Genomic DNA, 19,849 nt, shown 5'->3' on the forward strand with positions numbered 1-19,849 from the left:
TCTTATGTGGTCTATAAAACTGTTTAGGCGGGTAGTGGAGTGACTCACACAATCTCTTGAATGCCACTGCAAGCCTATCAACTGTCAGGAGATTTCTTACGTCTTCATTAGAACTACCAGCTAAAACAGCTATTATTCTGATACCAGTTGTGGTATGACAGAAAGCCTCAAACTTCATCACTGTCGTGGTAATCTGGTGTGCCACAGATTAAAAAGGCGGTGTAAAGAACGGGACAGGCAGATTTTTTTGGGTATGCTTTGATGTAGCAAGGAGAGTCACATACTGTGTCGTTACAGGACTGTTTGTTGTTTAATCTGTTAAGTCATACATTTGAAAGTCATTTCCATGCCTTCATAACCTTCACATACTGTAGTTTTTCTGGTTAATGCGTTCATTTATCTAAAGTTACAAACTTAAATATTTTATGATTTCATGTTTTCTATTTTGTTTTAATTAAATCTTTGTCCTCCTAAAATAACCCCGTTTTAGCATCAAGAGGCTTTTAATCGTAGGAAACCTCCCTGAAGTGAAGTCATCACATTTATGGGTTTACAGGAACAGTGTGTAAAGACCTCGGGGAACTACATGAAGGTTCAAAGACTGATTGCAGTCACATTAGTTTGCATAATCATATTTTACATGGAAAACTATCTGTAGATTTTGTCAATAATGCACCTTTATATTTACTTAAGATAAGACAGGGTTTTTTTCTGATTTGACACATTCTCATACGTCCAATAGATATTTCATAGTTTGCTTGTCACAGATGCAAAAAAAGTATACAGATAGCAAATACAAACAAAAGGGCAGGAGGTATTTGTTTTTTCTGTCGACATTCAGAACATTACAATGTCATATGATCTTTTTTGGACACGCCAGTTACCAGAGGAAATTAATTCTGAGGTGTCTGTGAAACAGTTTTACACAGAGCAGCTGACAGAAAGAGACGAGTTAGACTCTGGCAGAGCAGAGAAACAACTGTGGTGATGAGTTTGTTCAATAATGTTTTAGGTTCTAGACAATGAAACAAAGATTGCTGTTCAAGAACCTGATGAAGTTAAAAAAAAAAAACAAGTGTCAATAAATAGGATTTTAGCTGAAACCACACAAAGAAGGGAAAAAAAGCATGTCAACTTTGTGTAGCCTCAGTAGCAGGATTGATAGTTCTCTCCAAAGATTTCAGAGTTGTGCAATGTCGACAGATACTGTGGGAAATGTTCCAGAGGAAACGCAGATTGGATGATATCCAATAAAAAATAGGAAGTGAGGAGAGAAGAACATAAACGCCACATAGTTTATATCAGCACAGGGAAATAGAGCAAAGAAAAAGATTCTGTTAAAAGTGTCTGACAAATAATTAAATCTGGAGTTTCAATGGTAAAGCTTTATTCAACACCTCTGCAGATTTTCAGCAACTTGATTTGCAGCTGTTGCACTGATTGTCTCATTTAAACACACGACACATATATGAAATATTGATGCACTACAATCTGCAACATTCCAGTGAAAATAAAGATAATTTTTGATTTATGAGATATATATGTACATTATTGGACAGCTCACTTGTGTTTCACTCAGGGGCAAGCACATTAAAAATGCCTGCAGTCTCTATCTGTCACATAGCTTATATGCAATCCTAACATCCTCATACTTTTGGCAGTGTAGGCTGACTGCTACATACAGACACTGGTGAAGCTTACATCCTAACACTCATCTAGTACAGCGGGAAATGAGAAAATTAAGTTGTACCACGCAAATGAAAAAAAAACAAAAAACTTTCACATTGTCAAACATGAAACACTGTTCATCTGATCCACAATGGATCCACAGATTTCCCTGCTCAGTCCAGTTGTATTCCTTGCTACTAACTCACACTGAACACTGGTAAAATAATTAGAATGAAGTGGAACAATCACATGGTGCGGCCATCTGCGGGCTACTGTAAGTATGTCACAAGAAATGGAGCTATGACCAAAGCACAGAGAGGAAAACAACACAGTCATTCTTTGCCTTCTCCATGGTTGCTTTAACATGTTTAAATCAGTGGGGGGAAAAAAACAGCTTTTGCATTTAAGACTTTTGATTAAGATGACCGGAGAATAAAACTTGTCATCCTGAAGGTGGGGAGATCACATAGTTTGAATCCAATGTTTTTGACTGTTGGATGGCTTCCTCTGAGAAACCATACATGCAACAAGATGATGAAAAGGAAGTGAACCTGCTGACAAAATCTCCACAAAACACAAGACATTCACTCTCAGTAGTAAATAAAAAATAGTAATAAACATAGTGTACGATAGATAATTAAGAACATACTCAGAAGAAAGGACAAGGGACAGATTATACCTCAAACACATAACAGAGGGACTGAGAAACAGTCCACCAGGGAGTAATATTTCAGATAAGGTACAGCTTTGAGTGCTTGTGTGGTTTGTTGACATGTTTCCTCCTTTAATGTCTGCAGTCGTTGTTAGACGTGGCAATTTTTGGTCATGGTCTGCAAAGAGCCAAGTCACATGCTTCTTGCAGCAGCTGCTTGTCTGTCTGGAGAGCAGGAACAACAGGCAAAAAATAGCTGAGAGGGCAACTCTCTGCAGCTCTCCGGCGGGCGCCACAAGCTGTGGTGCTTTGGCCATGAACTACAGCTGATCCACATGGCCCTGATGCTTGTTGATGAGTGAGTGATTTACTGATTGACTGGTGGTTGAGGGCTTTCAACAAAACTGATAATTGTTGGTCTTCATCAGAGGCTGCTCCTCTTCCTCGTGGTCACAAGACTGGTCACAGGGGCCGTCGTAGCACTTGGGTTTGTCACACACTTCACCCTCGGTGACCTGCTGCTGCACATTCTGGTAGATTAGCTGTGGAGAGGCATCATTTAAGATGGTGAAATGTGATCCAAGAAAGCCAAACATCAGGCTATTGTGATGTGAGACAGTGTAAACATCATTATCGATTCGATGTGTAGTTGGCAGCGGAGGATGTTTCCATGCTAGAAATAGAACTGCTTTTTATTTCAAATAGTATTTCCTTTGGCAGCAACACCCGAAAAAGATTTTATCACAAAAAAATCCAATTCATTTAATTGGTTTGACAGCCAAGCTCTTTTTTGGGAGAATTGAATGAAAGGAAATAGGGTCTCCTGGGGACTGCTTGGCTAGAGTATCACATGTTTTGTTCCTTACATAGTTTGGATGAAGCCAGACTGGAATCACTGAACTCTGCTTCACACTGACTCACCTGCTCCTGCTCAGGTTGGTCCCCGAGTAGTCTTTCTATCATCTGGCTGATTTTGCTAAATGTGGGGCGCTCTGTCGGCTCCAGTTTCCAGCACATCTTCATGATCACGTAGCTGAAACAAGAGTGAACCATGCTTAGAAAACGAGATTCCTTCAGAAGAATTCAGTGGACAAAATAAGAATTAATGGTACACATTGTCAGGGATTTATAGATTCCCAGCTGGGCACCCTAGTTTCACTGCTTAAACTCTGTGGTTTAAAGTCAAGAAACTGTACAAGCCAAATTAGACAAATTAGGCTTATGGAGGTGGTGATGCAGTTCGGTAAGAGAGACTCGTTCATAAGAAGCCATGCCCTTGCTGTCTCATTTTGCGGCTGTGAAATAGCAGTTACATGGCTTCCTAGCTTTGAGATCATGTGGCTAACAGGCAGAACTAAGGCCTGACTCACAGCAGAACAACAGATCATTAGGCCCTGACTCAGATTCTGTCCCCTTCCATTCACACAGCCCAGTTATTCCGGGTGGTGTGACAGCCACGCCAAATCAGTGCACACAGATGTTGGGGCCGTCTGAGATACTGGGAAAAACACTCTCTTTCTTTTTTCATTTCGACGGCTTGAGTTTTGGCTTATTAAGTGTTGAGTTGAGCAAGCGAATTAAAATCAGGAATAATGGATGTTCTTCATGAGGTTACCTCATGTGTCAGTTATTTCAGATGTTAGATAGGCCAGAGGGGAAAAAAAGGACCTTTGTTCGGTCGTGATAAACATTTGGAACGTCTGCTATTTGAACTGTCTGATGTTCGAGTCAGCTCAACTTCAGCTGTTTTTATAAATCAGTCATTATTAAAGTTTTTTTTTTTTTTTTTTTTCGGTTAGTAAGACCAGTCAGAGTATCACTACCACTACTTCCCACAGTCTAATAGCTAATTTGATCAGCTAATAAAAAGGCAACTATTACTTTTGACTCAGCTGTAAAAACCCTGCTGATAGTCACTTGATTCTGCAGTAAAACTCAACAGACTTAGTGTCAATTGAGGTAAGACTAAGGGGCATAATACCAGTGGGAAGAAAACAAATAATGTTTTAAGCATTGAGGGTGGGGCATCCTTGAATGAACCAGGCCTTATGTTGCTGAAGTATTAAGCTTACATCTCAGATGGAGCAAAGTCTGGTTGGCACATCTGATAGCCGCGCTTCACCATCTTGTAGAACCTGGAATCCACTGCCACACTAGGGTATGGGCTCTTGCCTAGCAGAGAATAATATAATGTTATATTTGCAAGCAAATCCCAAGGCATATGTTAGAGGACATGTGCGTGTGCTCTGACCTAAAGAAAAGATCTCCCACAAAAGGATGCCGTAGGACCAGACATCACTCTGGACAGTGTAGACACAGTCAAAGATGCTCTCCGGAGCCATCCACTTCACTGGCAGACGAGCCTTCCCAAACAATGTTGAAATAAAAAGTGATTTTGAATCAATCTATTACTCATGTAATTAAAAGATGACTGTAATCTCCTAGGGTGCTTACATTGCCCTTCACCACATAGTTGCAGTCATTCATGATGTCCCGCGCCAAACCAAAGTCACAAATCTTTGCCTCTCTGTGGTTGGTCAAGAGGACATTCCTGGCAGCCACGTCTCTGTGAATACACTGCACACACATTCACACAGTTTGTCTCCGGGTGTAAAGTCTTGCACACTAAAGACAACAGGATCAGTACATTTCTTAATGCAGCATGAAAGATTATGTTCAAACACAATATCAAACTATGGCGGCAAGTCAATACAAAGATTGTAATGGGAAATACCCCTTATAACACCCTCCCAAATGATTTTACACCCTTGATTTATTATATTCTATAAAAAGACACATTTGTTTCACACAAATAAGGTTGTTTTTTTGTCCTAAAATCCAGTGTGACTGTGTACCCTCTCTTGGGCCCACACTGTAGCTGTTGTATATTACCACAGTAGTGTTCTCTGCTTTACAAGTTTGTACAGTAATACAGTAATAGCTTTCAGTGGTAAAAATCACTCACATTTCTAGCAGCCAAAAACTCAAGGCCCTGAGCTACTTGAAAGGAAAACCTCAGCAAGTCATCGATGTCCAGCGGCCAATCACCAGTCTCCTTACACACAGGGTCTATAATCACATGGAAAAAATGGCCCTAAGTCAGGAAGCTAAGAGGTCCAAGATTTTCATCAGCTGGCTACTGACCCTCTGTTACTTCACCCAGGGGTTTGGTGCTGAGCTTACCTTGAGAGGACTCCATATTCAGCGGCTGGCTGGGTCTCATCTCCAAGTAACTGCTGGAGGATTCACTGGAGATCCCACTGTCACTGTTAGATGGAAGAGAAACGCATGAAGAGAGGTACAGGAGGGGATATAAACAGAGACAGATAACAGTGCCTGGATACTTTTCACAAATCCTCAGGCATGTTTGTTGATGTACCTCCTAATGAAATGCTTCTGACTGCAGATGTTCTTGTAGACATTAGAGCTCTCCATAATGTCGGGAATATTCATAACAAAGTTTACAAATGTCTCTGCCTTCTGACGAAGGAAATTCAGGAGGTCGCCGAGGCTGCAGAACTCAGTGATCACAAGCACTGGTCCTGATGAGGAAACACATGTTAGGGCCATTCAAACAACAACAACAACAAAAAAACGGGTTTGCATGCAAATTATTTTAGATTTTCCATGAGCTGCATGACTGGGAACTTTGCTAAACATGTTTTTACAGCTATCCTACCTCCATATGTGCAGGCGCCCAGTAGATTGACAATGTTCTTGTGCTGTCCCAGGTGGCTCAGTATCTTCAGTTCAGACATCAAAGCCTCCCTCTCATCCGAATGGGCCCTGGCTGCAGAAACACATAACAGGTTTTCATCAGACCATCATCCCAACAGATAATGTGAGGACAAAAAAAAAAACCAAGCTTGTGACATCATGTTTTTAGATGCCTGAGTCTGATAAATTTTTCATGTTATCTGGAACATTTTTTGATTTGCCAGTCACTCTGACGTACTCAAGTAAACAATAAATTCTCTGTTAAATGGTATATATTTACCTTTTAACATTTTTACAGCCACACGCATCACATTGTCATCCTTTCCCAGACCGAAGGCTGTGGCCTCAACTACCTTTCCGAATTCACCTGCACCCAGGATCTTCCCTGTTGGGAGAGAAAATACACAGCGGCAGCATTTGTCAGTGTAACCTGGTCTCTTATTCACTGTCAGACTTTTTTTTATCTGCTTCATGTTACATCTTGCAAACCTAGTTTGAGCTTGTTTCTGGGGAACTCCCATTTCTCGCTGTACGGCAGTTGAGAGGGGTCAATGAAGGTGTAGTTGTTGCCATCTCTTGCCTCAATGATCTTCCAGCGGATCTCGTACCTGGGTTTCTGAAAAGTAAAGTGGGAAAGAATGGCTTTGAATTCAAGCAGAAAAACACGTTTACAGACCCATGTCTCTTTGAAATATTTGGATGTCAACTATGTTGTACAACTCATGTTGTGGTGTTTACACTTAAAGAATTGGTCTTACCTGCTTGTATTTGTAAAATAGAAAAACCAGCAGCACAAGGAGGATGGCCAGAATGCCTGCTGCTCCAGTCAGGGTGGAAGTGAAGAGTTTGTCTGTCCAATCAGAGAACGATCAATATTATTTAACTAATATAGACTGACTGTATGACACATAAGCTGGTGTTCCCTCATGTAGAATTTATTGTAGCCTTGGCATATTCTTATAAAACATTCAAAATGCAAATATTCTGATATACAAGGAAAGGAACAACTGACCATGAGAGCATGACTTTACAAATCAAAGATCAGATCTGATCTGAGCTATATCCGTGTGAATTTACCATAACAAACTGACGAATACAGCATCAGTAATCACAGCCTGAAAATGGATATGTGATTAAATGCTCACCCGAAACCTCCATGGCAAACGTGTCGCTGCTGATGCCAACAACGTTGAAGGCCACGCACTCGACTGTCATCCTGCGGCTGGAGGGCCCCACGGTGAGGATGCTCTCCACCTCCACGGCCCCATACTCCTCCCTCTGGACCTCCACAGTAGGAGCCTGGAGAGGGATCGCCATCTGCAGCCCTGTGTTATTTTCATTGCACCTGCCACAGCACAACACAGACACAGTCAAAGGTGGTAAGAAAAGGTAAAAACTGAACCTTTTCTCAAATGTGGTGTCACTGTAAAATGTTCTGGGTGTCAGTTTCTAATCAAACATTGAACAAGGATTAGACAAAGTTTTTCCTGTGCAGTTGTACTTACGTGGGACGTATTCCAAAACACTGATACCAGATGATCCTGGGAGCAGGGTAGCCAAATGAGGTGCAAGTAAGTGTGGTTACATTTTCCCATCTCACCACAGCAACAGGTCTCTCTGCCAGTTAAAAAGATAAGAGTGAAAAATTAATGCTTAACTTGGATTATTTGACAGATAGACCAATCAGATTGTTTTACTGCAGGAAACACAAAGTAAAAAATACTAATCATGCCACAGCACCATGAACGTGTTTACTTCTCTGTGCTTGTTGTGTCACTTACGGTACATTTGAACTTGAAATGTGATGGATGCGTTGACCAGTTCACTCTTTGCATAGAAAGTATACTGGCCCTGCTCCTGCACATTCATCCTCTTTTGCTGCAAGGTGGCGTGGTATCTAAAAAAATACCAAAATAACACAAAAAGGATGTTAAAATGGAGAAAAAGAGGAATGTCTGCAGAATCAGAAGTGACTAATTCTGTGGTTTGAATTCATATGGTTCCTATGTATCATTACTGAGTACACTGACACATTAAAAGGAGAACACCACTCTTCCCTCTGGCAAGTTTCATGACCTGACAAACACAATGACCTCGATGTTCCCTGTCAAATTAGCCCAAAATGCACTGACAGCATATCACAAATCCAGAGCAGCTTCCTCTTCCTGTACTATATTTGATTTTTCGACTTTTCTGCTGAGACCCTCAAACAAGAAGCAGTGAATTACTTCCATCTGGTCTACCCTGTGTTCAGTCCTTAGGCCTTGTTCCTGTACCTGTTGTTGTACCGGATGAACTTGTGCTCCTGTGTGGATGTGTTGGGAGATGTCGGGGTCTGCCATCTGTGCTCTATGATGTGCGGATACGCTTCGATGAGCACGCTGAGCTCCAGATCTTCTCCCTCATTCACCTCGACTGAGAGACCTTTGTGGGCCAGTTTAGGTGACAACTGGGGAGACAGCCTGATGTAGGGCTTGTCTGTTCAAAAGGAATTATGACATAAATACTTTCAGCTTGTTGTTTTTTACTACAGTAAATGTTTCAAGCTTTCAGTCATGGCATGTGTGTTTTTTTTGGTTGTTTTTTTTTTTTTTTTGGGGGGGGGGGGTGGGCTTACCCACTACCAGCAGGTAAGTGGTTGAACTGTTCACCCCTGCTTCATTTGTGCCGATGCAGGAGATGTTTCCTGTGTCTGCGAGGTCCACTGCAGAGATGGTGAGTATGCTCTGTATGTCCAGACGATTTTCTCCACCAGAGCGAACCCTCTCTTCTATGATTGGTTTCTGAAGACAAAAAGATTAAAAAAAAAAAAAAAAAAAAAAAATCGAAGTGAAAATCATGATTTCTGCCACAGTCAAACTTCAAAAATGTCTCGTACTGACTGATTTGGTGGTGTATTTCCAGGTGACATTATAGTTGAAGTTGGGATTGTGTGTTGTGCAGCGAATCTTGAGTTCTTCCCCAACGATGCGCATATATTCATCTGTCTCCAAGAAGACATATGGAGGGAAACGAAGCTCTAGGGCAAGAGGAAATCATATACCAGAGTCAAAAGGGAGGCACATATCACTTAAAGTGGATTGGTAAATCATTTCGAGCAGCCAAGTGGTCTCACTCTGAATGACGTTGATGGAAAAGGCCTTGGAGGGCCTCTCCACTCCGTTGACCCTGGCTGTGCAGACGTAGTCAGCGTTGAAGCTGGGGTGGAGGCTGTGGATGAGAATCCCACGGTGCCTGTAGATGGTGAAGTTCATTCCTGGTGGCACGGTGGTGCCATTGTCCATGCGGAAGCCAAGGTCTGTGGCTGATGGGTCAGTCAGGAGGCAGGGCAGCAAGTAGTCCTCACCCTCCTTCCTCACCACCCGCAGGGACGTGCTGCTGGTCCAGAAGACACGGTTTGGATCTAGAAAAAGGTGTTGAGTACAATTTATTAAAAAACAGAACAAATATTAAATTTACACAGAGGAAATCTAATAAAAAGTCACAGAAAAGTATAACTGCAGTGGACAATCATTTATCGATGCACTTAAAAAAATGAACATTAAGAAGCCGGGTCTCATTCAAACTCACCTTTCACATACACATGCACCGAGGAGGTCAGCTCCTGATGTTGTGACCCTGTGGTGTAATAACACTTGTACGTTCCAGTGAACTCCGCAGAGGGATGTTCCACCTTCAAGGTGCGGATGCTCCCGTTGCCCTTGGACACGAAGCGTCTGTGTTTGGCCAGCCTGGTTTGCCAGTTTACGGGCCCGTCACCCTCACACCTCAGATCCAGAGGGGTCCCAAGTCGAACCACCACCTCAGAGCTCCTCACCACCTTAGAGTTGAATTTGATTACTGGGCGCCTCCATTCCGCTGAAAACAATAGAAAATATGAAATAATTAATGAATGCTTGTACTGATTTTTTAGGCAATGGAAAAACATATAAAGAATGTGGGAGAACAATTGAATTCCTTATGTCTTTTAAAGCTTAAGACTTTGTTTCTGTTTGGGTCATTTCAATAATCTCATCTGCTCCATGATTCAGATTTATTTTGGAAGTAATTTTATGAACAGGCTGGACCATGAAACTCTCTATACTTCTCACATCTGCTTTTCACAATGTGTCTATCTGATATAAAAACTGTAATTATGGAGAGCTTCATATCTGTTTCTGTGATATTTCAAATTAAACCCTTGTGTTCAACACCAAAAATACATGTACGCTTTCATGAATTTTAAACATTGAAAAGGGAGTCATATTTTCCGGGCATACACTGCTGAGCCTCGGGAAACGATAAGGGAAGTTTTCATGATGAAGAACAGTACCCCCTTTGATGCCTGTGTAGAGGATCTGTTTGTACATACTCAAGTTTGTAGAAACTGAGCTACATATTGTGCTGCCTTCAAAGTTTTTGGGGACCACTTTTGTACAGTTTAATGACACCGGAGAGCCTTTTCCCGTTAACCTGAGGAATTCTCCCATTTCATTTCTCTCATTTCACCTCATCTCTGCACTTTCAGCAGTGGTTATACAAGTTTCCTTTTGGCTTTTTAGACATTGAGTTTTGCATGTTGAAGCAGAACTGAGATTCCATGTTCAGCATTTTTTTTCTCTATTCACCACAGCACTCTGAGAAACTGAACCTCCTGATTGTCAGAGTAAACAGCTACCTTGTTTAACCACCTAAATGAACTATTCATTCAACCTTAAACAGACCTCAATTATACCTCTTACAGTAATCCACCAGAAAGCAAAGCGAATTCACTCGAGCTATAATGAAATCAAACAACAGATGCTATTATGTGTATAAATGCAAATACATGAAATTGCAATTTGATGCCTGGTGCATGATATATATGTGATATTATAAGTAAAATGGTGGAAAAAAAGAGAGGAAGAGAGAAAAGAAAGTGTTGCAAGAATGACCCTCAAAACAACTCATGATGTTTAAGACAATTGTCCTGCTCATTAGACACAGCAGTGTGTCAGATGTCCTCGGCACTGACCACGAGATGAAATGTACGATAAAGTATTAGAGCTTCACACACGAGAGAAGTTACGTTTGGATGTTTAGCCTTTTATATCTTGTGTAAATAACCGGTTGTTATAATTATTTGGTTGTTAAAATAGTGTCTTATTGCAACTGGATTTAAGTAATCAAACCTTTTAGAGCTTTACATATACTTAACCCTACATATTGTAAGAATTGTCATCCTTTAAGTCCATATGGAATAAAAATACAAATAAAACACGTGTGCTTTTCCTTTTTTTTCTCCATCTTTTCACTTCTATTCTTTTATATCAGATTGTGGATTATACATCTGCATCAGCCAACCAAAAAAATTTGAGCGAAAACAAAAATCCCCACAGCTGTAATTTTTACTATGGGTGTTTGTTGAACCTTACCTGAAGCAGCAGAGGCTACGATCCCCAGCAACAGCGTGAGGCAGGACTGCATCCTGGATCAGCTCCAAGCCTGCAGTGTGAAGAGTGACACTTGCGTCTTCGTCTGATTCGTGGTGTCGCAAATAGAAAGAAAGAAAGAAAGAAAGAAAGAAAGAAAGAAAGAAAGAAAGAAAGAAAGAAAGAAAGAAAGAAAAAAACCACCTCAGAAGTTGGGCCATCACTCCTCCTTTACTTCTCTTTTCTGACCGGTCAGAGCAACTTTACCCGTGAAAATGCAACTGAACAGTTCTGTTTATATAATCTCGAATAACGTGCAGATTAAAATCGTGAAAAGAGTGAAGCGCTTTACGATGACATTAAATAAGTCACTACAACACCAAAATGCAGCCGAATTAGCACTGTTGAAGCATCACTTATTTATTTCAAAAGTACTCACCTGCAGCCTGACAGCGGGATATAAACACGTCCCTGGGTTTGAAGTTTCCAGCGTCCAGCGCGGACACAGGAGTCCCTTCTTCTCCTTTCTGCTTGTTTACAGTCTTCTCTCCACAGAAGTCAGACAGCAAACATGAAATCTTCCAGAGAGCAAGTGGTGGAGGGAATTGTGTGTGGGCGGGCGGGGGGCATCAGCAAATCACACTCAACAAATTAATGAGCCTGTGCCAATTTGCCACAGCCAGGCGCAATACTCCCAAGACATCTGCAGAAGTGAGACTAATCACCTGCATCGCCGCTGAACCATGGCTGCCAGGCTTTTCTCGCGTGGACAAGTGGAAGAATGGAGGAAGGGAGGACAGTCAAAGGGCTCTCAGAAAACTGACCCGCGAATCGTAGAGGGACACACGGACAGTGTAGAGGGAGACGAGTCATTGTGGATATATAGTAAATATAATCTGTTCTGAGAAGGACTTCACATCATGAAGTAAATTATAGAAAGATTATCAGATAGAAATCTGTAAATATAGTATATTAGTGACACCAGTGGGAATGATCTTCCACCAGACTCTGATGTTATTTTTGAGCTGCTTAAACAGTGAGGAAACATAAATGAAGATGGAGAAGGGCAACCTAGCAGAGAAACACTATTGATTCAAACAAGATTCCAGATATCCAGTAATACTATGATAATACACATTTATTGTCACATTTACAACATATAAAATGAAACATATAAAAATACATCTGTAAACGTTAAGAAGAGCTTTGGTACCATAGCTTGTGATACAGTGAACTTGTGCATTTTAAAACTGAGTAACAAATACAACAGCAAATAAAACCGTGTTGTTTTAAATGTACTGAAAGTCGACACAGTGTGTAAGTGAATGTTATCCAAAGCAACAGAAGAATAAAGGCTTCATTTTTACATGTACACATATGGCTGTCTAGTTTTCTAAAGTACAGTAGCCCTCCATATTGGCAAGCAACAATAGCTGCAAGACAAAAAATAAGTCAGTTCATACTGTTGTGCTAAGGCAGTGATAGGCTGTTTGTATCGTTTTCATTTGAGAGGCATCTATCTGCACAGAAACTGGACATCCTAATAACTGTAACAGCCCCGTACTTAACTCAAAGGTTCTAATGATTTCTGTCTTTCACAAGACTAAATTTATATCTTTAATACGAGTATCCACATTTTTTTTCTAAATAAAGTGCAAATCAGGCACAGAACTATGAAATAACAAAGTATTCAAAATCCAAGATAGTATTCAAACTTCACATATAAAAATCCCAACAGTGTGGCACATGAAACTCAAAGGAACGTATGTCTCACGTTAAAATGGTGCACGAAGAATCTGTCTGCATTTCAGGTCGTGGGAATGATTTTACAAAAATATTATAATGCAGTGAATACAGTTGTTTGTACCCAAGGTAAGGAAAAAAAAATTAAAATATACATAAGTCAAATTTGATAAGCAGCTTTCCTTGTCTGATCAAGGTTTAGGACCGAGTATTAATGATTCCCAATAATATGGGAATTGCTCTTGTTTGTACAGTATTTTCTTTCTTTTGTGTATTGTGTTTGAGTTAATTATTTTGTACGGCTAAAACAAAACGAAAGAAAGTTCAATAGACACAAAACAAAATCACCCGCTTTTGCGACAATCTACACTGCTTGTGAACAGTAAAGGTCTGGATTGAATAATAACAGACAGAAAGGCGTATGGCTAGACATATCTAAATAGTAAAGCACATATCTCATAAGGCCTCATAAGTCTCTATGGCTAAAATGGAAAATACAGTAAAAGCGTCACTACTTACTGTAAACTGACTGTATAGGAGTGTGAGTACCGTATTTTTTTTTATTGGCAGGCTTCCAGAAATAACTGGAAGTTAGCGTCATACACATTATTTGTAACTGTTTGTAGTTAATAAAAACTCAGAGTGCTTAGTTGATACACAGAGATGACCTTCTCAGTCTCAGTTCTGCTACATAGTTTAGTCACGTTCCCTTTTTCAGGCATGTTAACCGAACAGAGATCCCCAGAGAGGGGCTCTGCTGTCTCAAGGTTTCTACATGTGGCTACAGGAAGCTGTCTTCTACCTCAGGCGTCCCGGAGGAGCCCAGAAGGGCGTCTCTCTCGCTGGTCTCCTCCAGCCGGTCTTCCTCTGGAAGAGTTTCAGCCGTGTCCTGAGACATGGAGTCGGTCTCCTCCTCCACCAGAGAGCTGAGGGCGGGAAAGCAAAACACAACTTCATCCTCTACACTCAGATGCATAAGACTCACAGAAAGACATGTCGCATAAGTGGTGCTGAGTTTTCATCTCCCCTTCAGCAACCACACAACATATTTTTCACTTAAAAGCAAAACGTTTTACCCATTTTAAGACCCCGTTTTAGTACTTCCCTGTACTTCCTGCACTTCTGGGAACTCTTCCACGTGCACTAAATAACTGGCACTCAACGATTTTCTGCTGAATAGATCTGATGTTTCTTTCTTAGTAATTAGTAGTAAAATACAGTAGTTATTACTTTCTATAGGGTGTTAAAAAGCATTTCCCTAACAGCTTAAAAACACGATTTAAAAGAAATCATACAAGCTGACCAACTGTGAAAAATGATAAAACCAGTATTTTTACTTTAAAGGGTCATAAACACAGCTGCAAAAAAAAAATATTTTACTTTTTTTTTTGAATGATTAGTAAAGTAACTGTTTGGTGTATAAAAATTCTGGAAATAGTGAAAATACTTCAAACAACTTCCTCCACTCAAATGTTCCTCTGTTTTGTCGGTAAATCATGTAAAACAAAAAAGTCTCACAAGCTGACAGCCACAAAAAACACCCTAAAGGATGAGGTGATTATTAAATAGTAATGTCAGTTAATCATCTGTCAATCTACTAATTGATTAAATGATAAATCATCTCAGCTCTAGCCATATTCATCCATATTCATCCTTAGAAGGATGATTGTTGAATAACCTTTTTATACAACGGACTGCATGCTGGATATGTTTTCATTTAACAAGCATTCTGTCAGATGTATGAGATCTTGATGAATACCAGTCAGTGAACCCGGAGGAACACTTTGTCTGTTTATGAGCCCATCATAAGCAGAAGAGTTGACTCACTGCCTTAACTGAAAACACTGTTTTGGACCCTGCATCACTCCCAAACTGTATGGCAGCTCTTTCAACAAAAGTGTTCAAGTTAATAATCAGTTATGATAAAAAAAAAAAAAACTTTTTGATGTTATAAGTGAATGTGCCTGAAATTTATGGGGCCAAACATTTATGTCATTTCAAGTCTCTGCTTGGCTGCGTGTTTATATATATATACTATAAAATTATGCCTCTTTGTCCGACTACATAATACAGCTTTTGTCTCAGCTCAACATCTGGATGAGTGGGCGTGTGGTAAAAAACAACAAAAAAAACCCACTCTTGTTAAGGTGTTACATGTTCCTCCTTGAACATGATGGCGCTCCGTACCTTGCCGGGCTTTCTGACGGTATATCGGTGAAAATGTCCTCCGGCTTGGGGTCAGGGATGGGAATGATGTACTCGTTGTATGAGGTTATGACTTCCTGTGTGTCTCCCTCATTTCTGAAGTCTCCAGGCGTCTCGTTGTAAGGGTCTGGGGGGGAGGAGAGGGTGACGGGAGAGTGAGAGCCAAATGCTGGGTTGGCGATCGGAAAGGGTGAGGAGAGTCTAGGTTTGGTGCGGGCGACTGCCGGGTGTTCACTCTTCTGGAAGTTGTCACTGACTTGGCTGTATCTCTGTTGTCAGGAGACAGTAGTTTGATCATGAAAACGATATTACATGAAACAGTGTGATGAGCTTGACAAACAAATGAGCAGTGTGTCTACTAGTTACATTTTCCAGGACAAATGAAATTGCAGTTTACGGAAGATATTAATGTTTTTAATACAGGGTACTGAGTGAATGTCTTCCACAGATTTTTATGGCCTTTGATCAACTGGACTCCAACATACGCTATACACTAGACTTTATGTTGAACAAACAAAGGCAAAAAAACTGGACAAAAGAAATACCTGTTTTTTGCTTGTTAATAAAAACAGTTAATATTATGTATCACTACTGCTAATGTATTAAGATGTGAAAAAAGTAGAGCTTCTTTTACCCCATTATTTACAATATTGTTGAGAAGTTTAATGTATAACAATGCATTCTACAGTATATTTTTTGATGTATGTTTATTAATGCAACATTTGTACCGACGTAGCAGCTTGAAGTCAGGCGAATTCAGTTGATTAAAAAGTACAGTATTTTCATTTGAATTTTGGTGACTGAAGTACATTAACTTGAGTAAAGGTAAGAGCTGAGTCCGATCCTGTTAACTGTCTGTATGATTGCCAACCCTCCAACCAGCCACTAGGAAGCATAAATTACCTTTTTATAACTGTCAGTGAGCATATTCCCCACACTGTGGACCAGAAAAGAGAACTCAGGCCTCTTCTCAAACTTTTCATCCCAGCACTTCTTCATGATTTCATAACTGCAACATAAATAACATAAAATATGTTTATTTTTTGTTTGTTTTCTTCATGCCAGGTACGAAGAGATGTTAGAGAGGAAAGAGACTCACACGTCATCAGAAGCGTGGGCAGGTTTGGCCATTCGGTAGCCCCTCTTCAAAGCACTGTAGAATAATTCGTTCATGGGCAAATCGGGGTACGGGGTTCCTCCTGCAGACAACATTTTATATAATTTATATAATTATTCAAAAGCTAACCTAAAAATAAGAAGTCAAGCACAGGCCAGAAATGAAAATTAGATCCCAATAGAAGATGAATCTTAGCTTGAATAAAATAACAATCTGAAGTCAGACACAATAACTGTTTTAACCTAAAAGACATTTTCCATGTTGAATTAATTTGATTTATTTTCTGAGAAGAACAGCACTAAGGAGTTATTTGAACCATTTTGTGTGCAATAAAGTAGATGTTGTGACCCAGATCAGTAAGAAAAACAGATCCAAATAGCCTAATGAATGTCAGATTGAGGCAGGGAAGCACAGAGAATCTTTGGTTATCACTTACAGAGGCGGGATTGTAAGTTGGTTTTCCACCAGTCAAGCTTATGTTGCATATGCTATTAACTGTCTCCTTTGTTTTTATGGTAGTTTAAAAAAAAAAAATCGTGGGAAGAGGGTTAAAAAAAAAAGAGAAAAAGAAGACACTCACAATATCCTGAGCAAGGAAATGCTAATTTCAGAGCTTGACTGTGCCTAATATGATTTTGAACTCATATGAGTCTTCAAACAAACTGGTATGTACTTGCAATCAGACATGGAATTTGAAATTTGCTGTAGCCTTGCATCCTCTAATTTAGTGTCATTTTAGACACGGGGAAATACATTTTTATAATTCAGAGTTTAATAAAAAGGTGCAGGAGGAGTCAAGAAGTGTTTGTGTGACTTTAAGAACTAACAAATAGTTCAAACTCGTTAGAAACGTTGTGACCTACATAATCAAAACCAGAGATGAATCCCTCATCACTTCTGGTTTTTGGTTGAATGTGTAGCTATTTTGTGTGTTTTATGTGTGAACATGTGCGTGTTTGGACTGACCCAGGGTGAAAATCTCCCAAAGAAGAATGCCGTATGACCAAACATCGCTCAGGGTGGTGTACAAATTATGGAAAATGCTCTCTGGTGCCATCCACTTCAGGGGTAGGAAGGTCTAAATTAGAGAAAAAACTTCTCAGAAACATCCATCTTAGAAAATAAAGAGCAGTTTTGAAGCTTTAGACTGTTAGCAGGGCTAAAAGAGTACAGTTTGTAGTTATTTGCTACCATTGTGGATCTATTAAGGATCAAGTCTATTTGCATGTTATTTAGCTACAGTACTATTTATTTTTGTTGAAGTCATATCCATTACATTTACTGAAAAGCGTCTTTTGTCCAAAGCAACTTACTATAAGTGCATTCAAACTTATTAGATTGCTTCCTCTTCCCTGATCTGTGCACTGATTTTGCTACTCACGCTGCCTTTAGAGATGTAGTTGGAATCATGCATGATGTCTCTGGCCAGTCCGAAGTCACAAATCTTCACCAGCTTGCCCTCACAGATCAGCACGTTCCTGGCAGCCAGGTCACGGTGGACGCACTGTGGTGGAATGAAAGTAAAAGAAATGACATCATCATTAAATGAATGGAGAGTATGTGCTAGACTTCATCGTGAGGTTGCCACACGGCCAGCTGAGATTTCACATAATACCCACAATCCCCCATGAAACCACAAATCCTTGTTTTCACACTTACGTTTAGATTAAACAAACAAGATGCACTGTAATATGTTGATTTATATACGGTTAGACAGATTGAAACTAGCTGTTCCCTCCTGTTTCCACTCTTTATGCTAAACTAAGCCAACCAGCTGTTGGCTTCATATTTATCATACAGACATGAAGGCGGTATTGATCTTCTCCTCTAACTCCGAATAAGTAGATTTGTTTGAGCTGAAACAAATGTATATTACCTAGAGGCTGGAGTCACCAGCTAATAAGAATTACTTTCAGTATCTTACGTTCTTGGAGGCGAGGAACTCCATCCCCTTTGCTACTTGGTAGCTGAAGCCCAAAAGGTCATCGTATGTGAGACTGGGGGAGTCACTGATCACCAGGTCCAACCTGCTGCCACCTGAACACGACAACAAGGTGAGACGACAAACAGGAGAAAAAGAGAAAGTGAGCATCTGGTGAATGAGGACATTGTGTTGTTGGAACAGGGGAACTCCAGCTGTCCTGTGACTGCATGGCCTTAAATCAAGCTCATGATCTTCATATGCTGTAACATTTTATGTTGTCTTTTCAATCTTTGATCAAAAAGCAAACTGTGTTCTTGTTCGATGACACTAAAATAATGTATCTGTTCATGCGAAGCGCCGTTTCACCTTCACAGATTAAAAGTAGTGCTTTTCACATAAATAAAGCTAATGTTAGCAGCGATCAGGCGAATGGTTGACCTCACATCACGCTCTACATGCACGTTTATCTCATTCTTCTGTGTTTCCTGTGCTCATCGTTCCATCAACGATGGAAAATGTGTTATTGTCCACACTTAGGCGTCCAGAGACTCATGTTAATGTAGACACCAATTTAAACAGTCTAGAATCAAACCTTGTTCCTGGTAGAGGTCCTGCTGGTAGGGAGACTCATAAGGAGAGGGCTGGATATCTGCATATTTGATGGTGTCTATCTGCTCCTGCATGGGCACGTAGATCGAGGGCTCGTCTTTGCTCATGTCCATGTATCCTCCATCACTCTCACTCCCAAAAGACACGTAGCTGGAGGTCAACAAAAATGCACAAAACTGACTTACATATGAAATTATACATGAAAAATATATCTGTAGTTGTCTATTAGTATGTGACAGCAGCGGTTTCAATAAAAGAACACATTATACATTATACGTAATGGTCCTTTGTGCTGTATTTTGTCTGCTTCTCTCACCCTTTCCTCTGACTGAGAGGGGTGCTTCCTCTTGAGATGAGGCAGCCGTCATCCTGGTTCTTCTCAGCGTAGTACTGCAGGAAGGTATGCTTGTTCCTGTGCAGGTAGTCCACCAGGTCACCATAGCGACAGTACTCCGTCACCAGGTACAGAGGACCTGAGTGGAGAACAACAGAGAGTAAGGAAAGCATTGTAAGATGATTTAAGGGCACAGTTACTTGTTCCACAACAGAAATATACATTTAGAGAGTATATGATGAAAATGGATGATGTAATAATAATAATCTTTAAATTATACTTTTTTTTTTTTTTTAATATATAAACGAAAGTCTGTTACATCTAAGCCTAATGAGTTAAATGAGTTCACACAATGCAAAGTAAACCTACCACCACCAAATATATCTTTCTGTTTTCCACAGTATACAGACTTACAGTGGTGCCTGGTGAGTCATTCCAGTGCTGGCCGGATGAATGCATACTGATTGGCAGATTATCCACACCAGAGACT

At 40.3% G+C, this 19,849-nt stretch overlaps 2 protein-coding genes across 2 annotated transcripts in view; both read right to left on the bottom strand.

The window, feature by feature from the left end:
• Positions 1-1,370: 1,370 nt before the first annotated feature.
• Positions 1,371-11,516, bottom strand: csf1ra (colony stimulating factor 1 receptor, a). Its single transcript, XM_069720008.1, has 21 exons — positions 11,431-11,516; positions 9,608-9,895; positions 9,153-9,440; positions 8,920-9,056; positions 8,655-8,820; positions 8,314-8,515; positions 7,819-7,934; positions 7,543-7,654; positions 7,183-7,382; positions 6,796-6,887; positions 6,527-6,653; positions 6,318-6,422; positions 6,000-6,110; positions 5,700-5,862; positions 5,504-5,586; positions 5,286-5,389; positions 4,775-4,897; positions 4,572-4,683; positions 4,393-4,492; positions 3,242-3,353; positions 1,371-2,862 (listed from the first exon to the last, which is right to left on the bottom strand). Exons 1-21 carry the CDS (start codon positions 11,480-11,482, stop codon positions 2,716-2,718), a joined length of 2,940 nt encoding a protein of 979 aa, XP_069576109.1. The 5' UTR covers positions 11,483-11,516; the 3' UTR covers positions 1,371-2,715.
• A 1,031-nt stretch (positions 11,517-12,547) lies between these two features.
• Positions 12,548-19,849, bottom strand: part of pdgfrb (platelet-derived growth factor receptor, beta polypeptide) — a 28,380-nt gene continuing 21,078 nt past the window's right edge. The window contains exons 15-23 of the mRNA XM_069719999.1: positions 19,342-19,498; positions 19,009-19,175; positions 18,417-18,529; positions 17,874-17,996; positions 17,459-17,570; positions 16,475-16,574; positions 16,279-16,384; positions 15,358-15,644; positions 12,548-14,096 (exon numbers count right to left, since the gene is read on the bottom strand). Of these exons, the coding sequence (XP_069576100.1) occupies positions 13,952-14,096; positions 15,358-15,644; positions 16,279-16,384; positions 16,475-16,574; positions 17,459-17,570; positions 17,874-17,996; positions 18,417-18,529; positions 19,009-19,175; positions 19,342-19,498 (1,310 nt within the window). The 3' untranslated portion in view covers positions 12,548-13,951. The remainder of the gene's footprint in view (positions 14,097-15,357; positions 15,645-16,278; positions 16,385-16,474; positions 16,575-17,458; positions 17,571-17,873; positions 17,997-18,416; positions 18,530-19,008; positions 19,176-19,341; positions 19,499-19,849) is intronic.

The sequence above is a fragment of the Brachyistius frenatus genome, unplaced genomic scaffold, assembly GCF_029030835.1.
Source record: "Brachyistius frenatus isolate BFR_SWC_R1_liver_20210118 unplaced genomic scaffold, ASM2903083v1 Contig_229, whole genome shotgun sequence".
Taxonomy (NCBI): domain Eukaryota; kingdom Metazoa; phylum Chordata; class Actinopteri; family Embiotocidae; genus Brachyistius; species Brachyistius frenatus.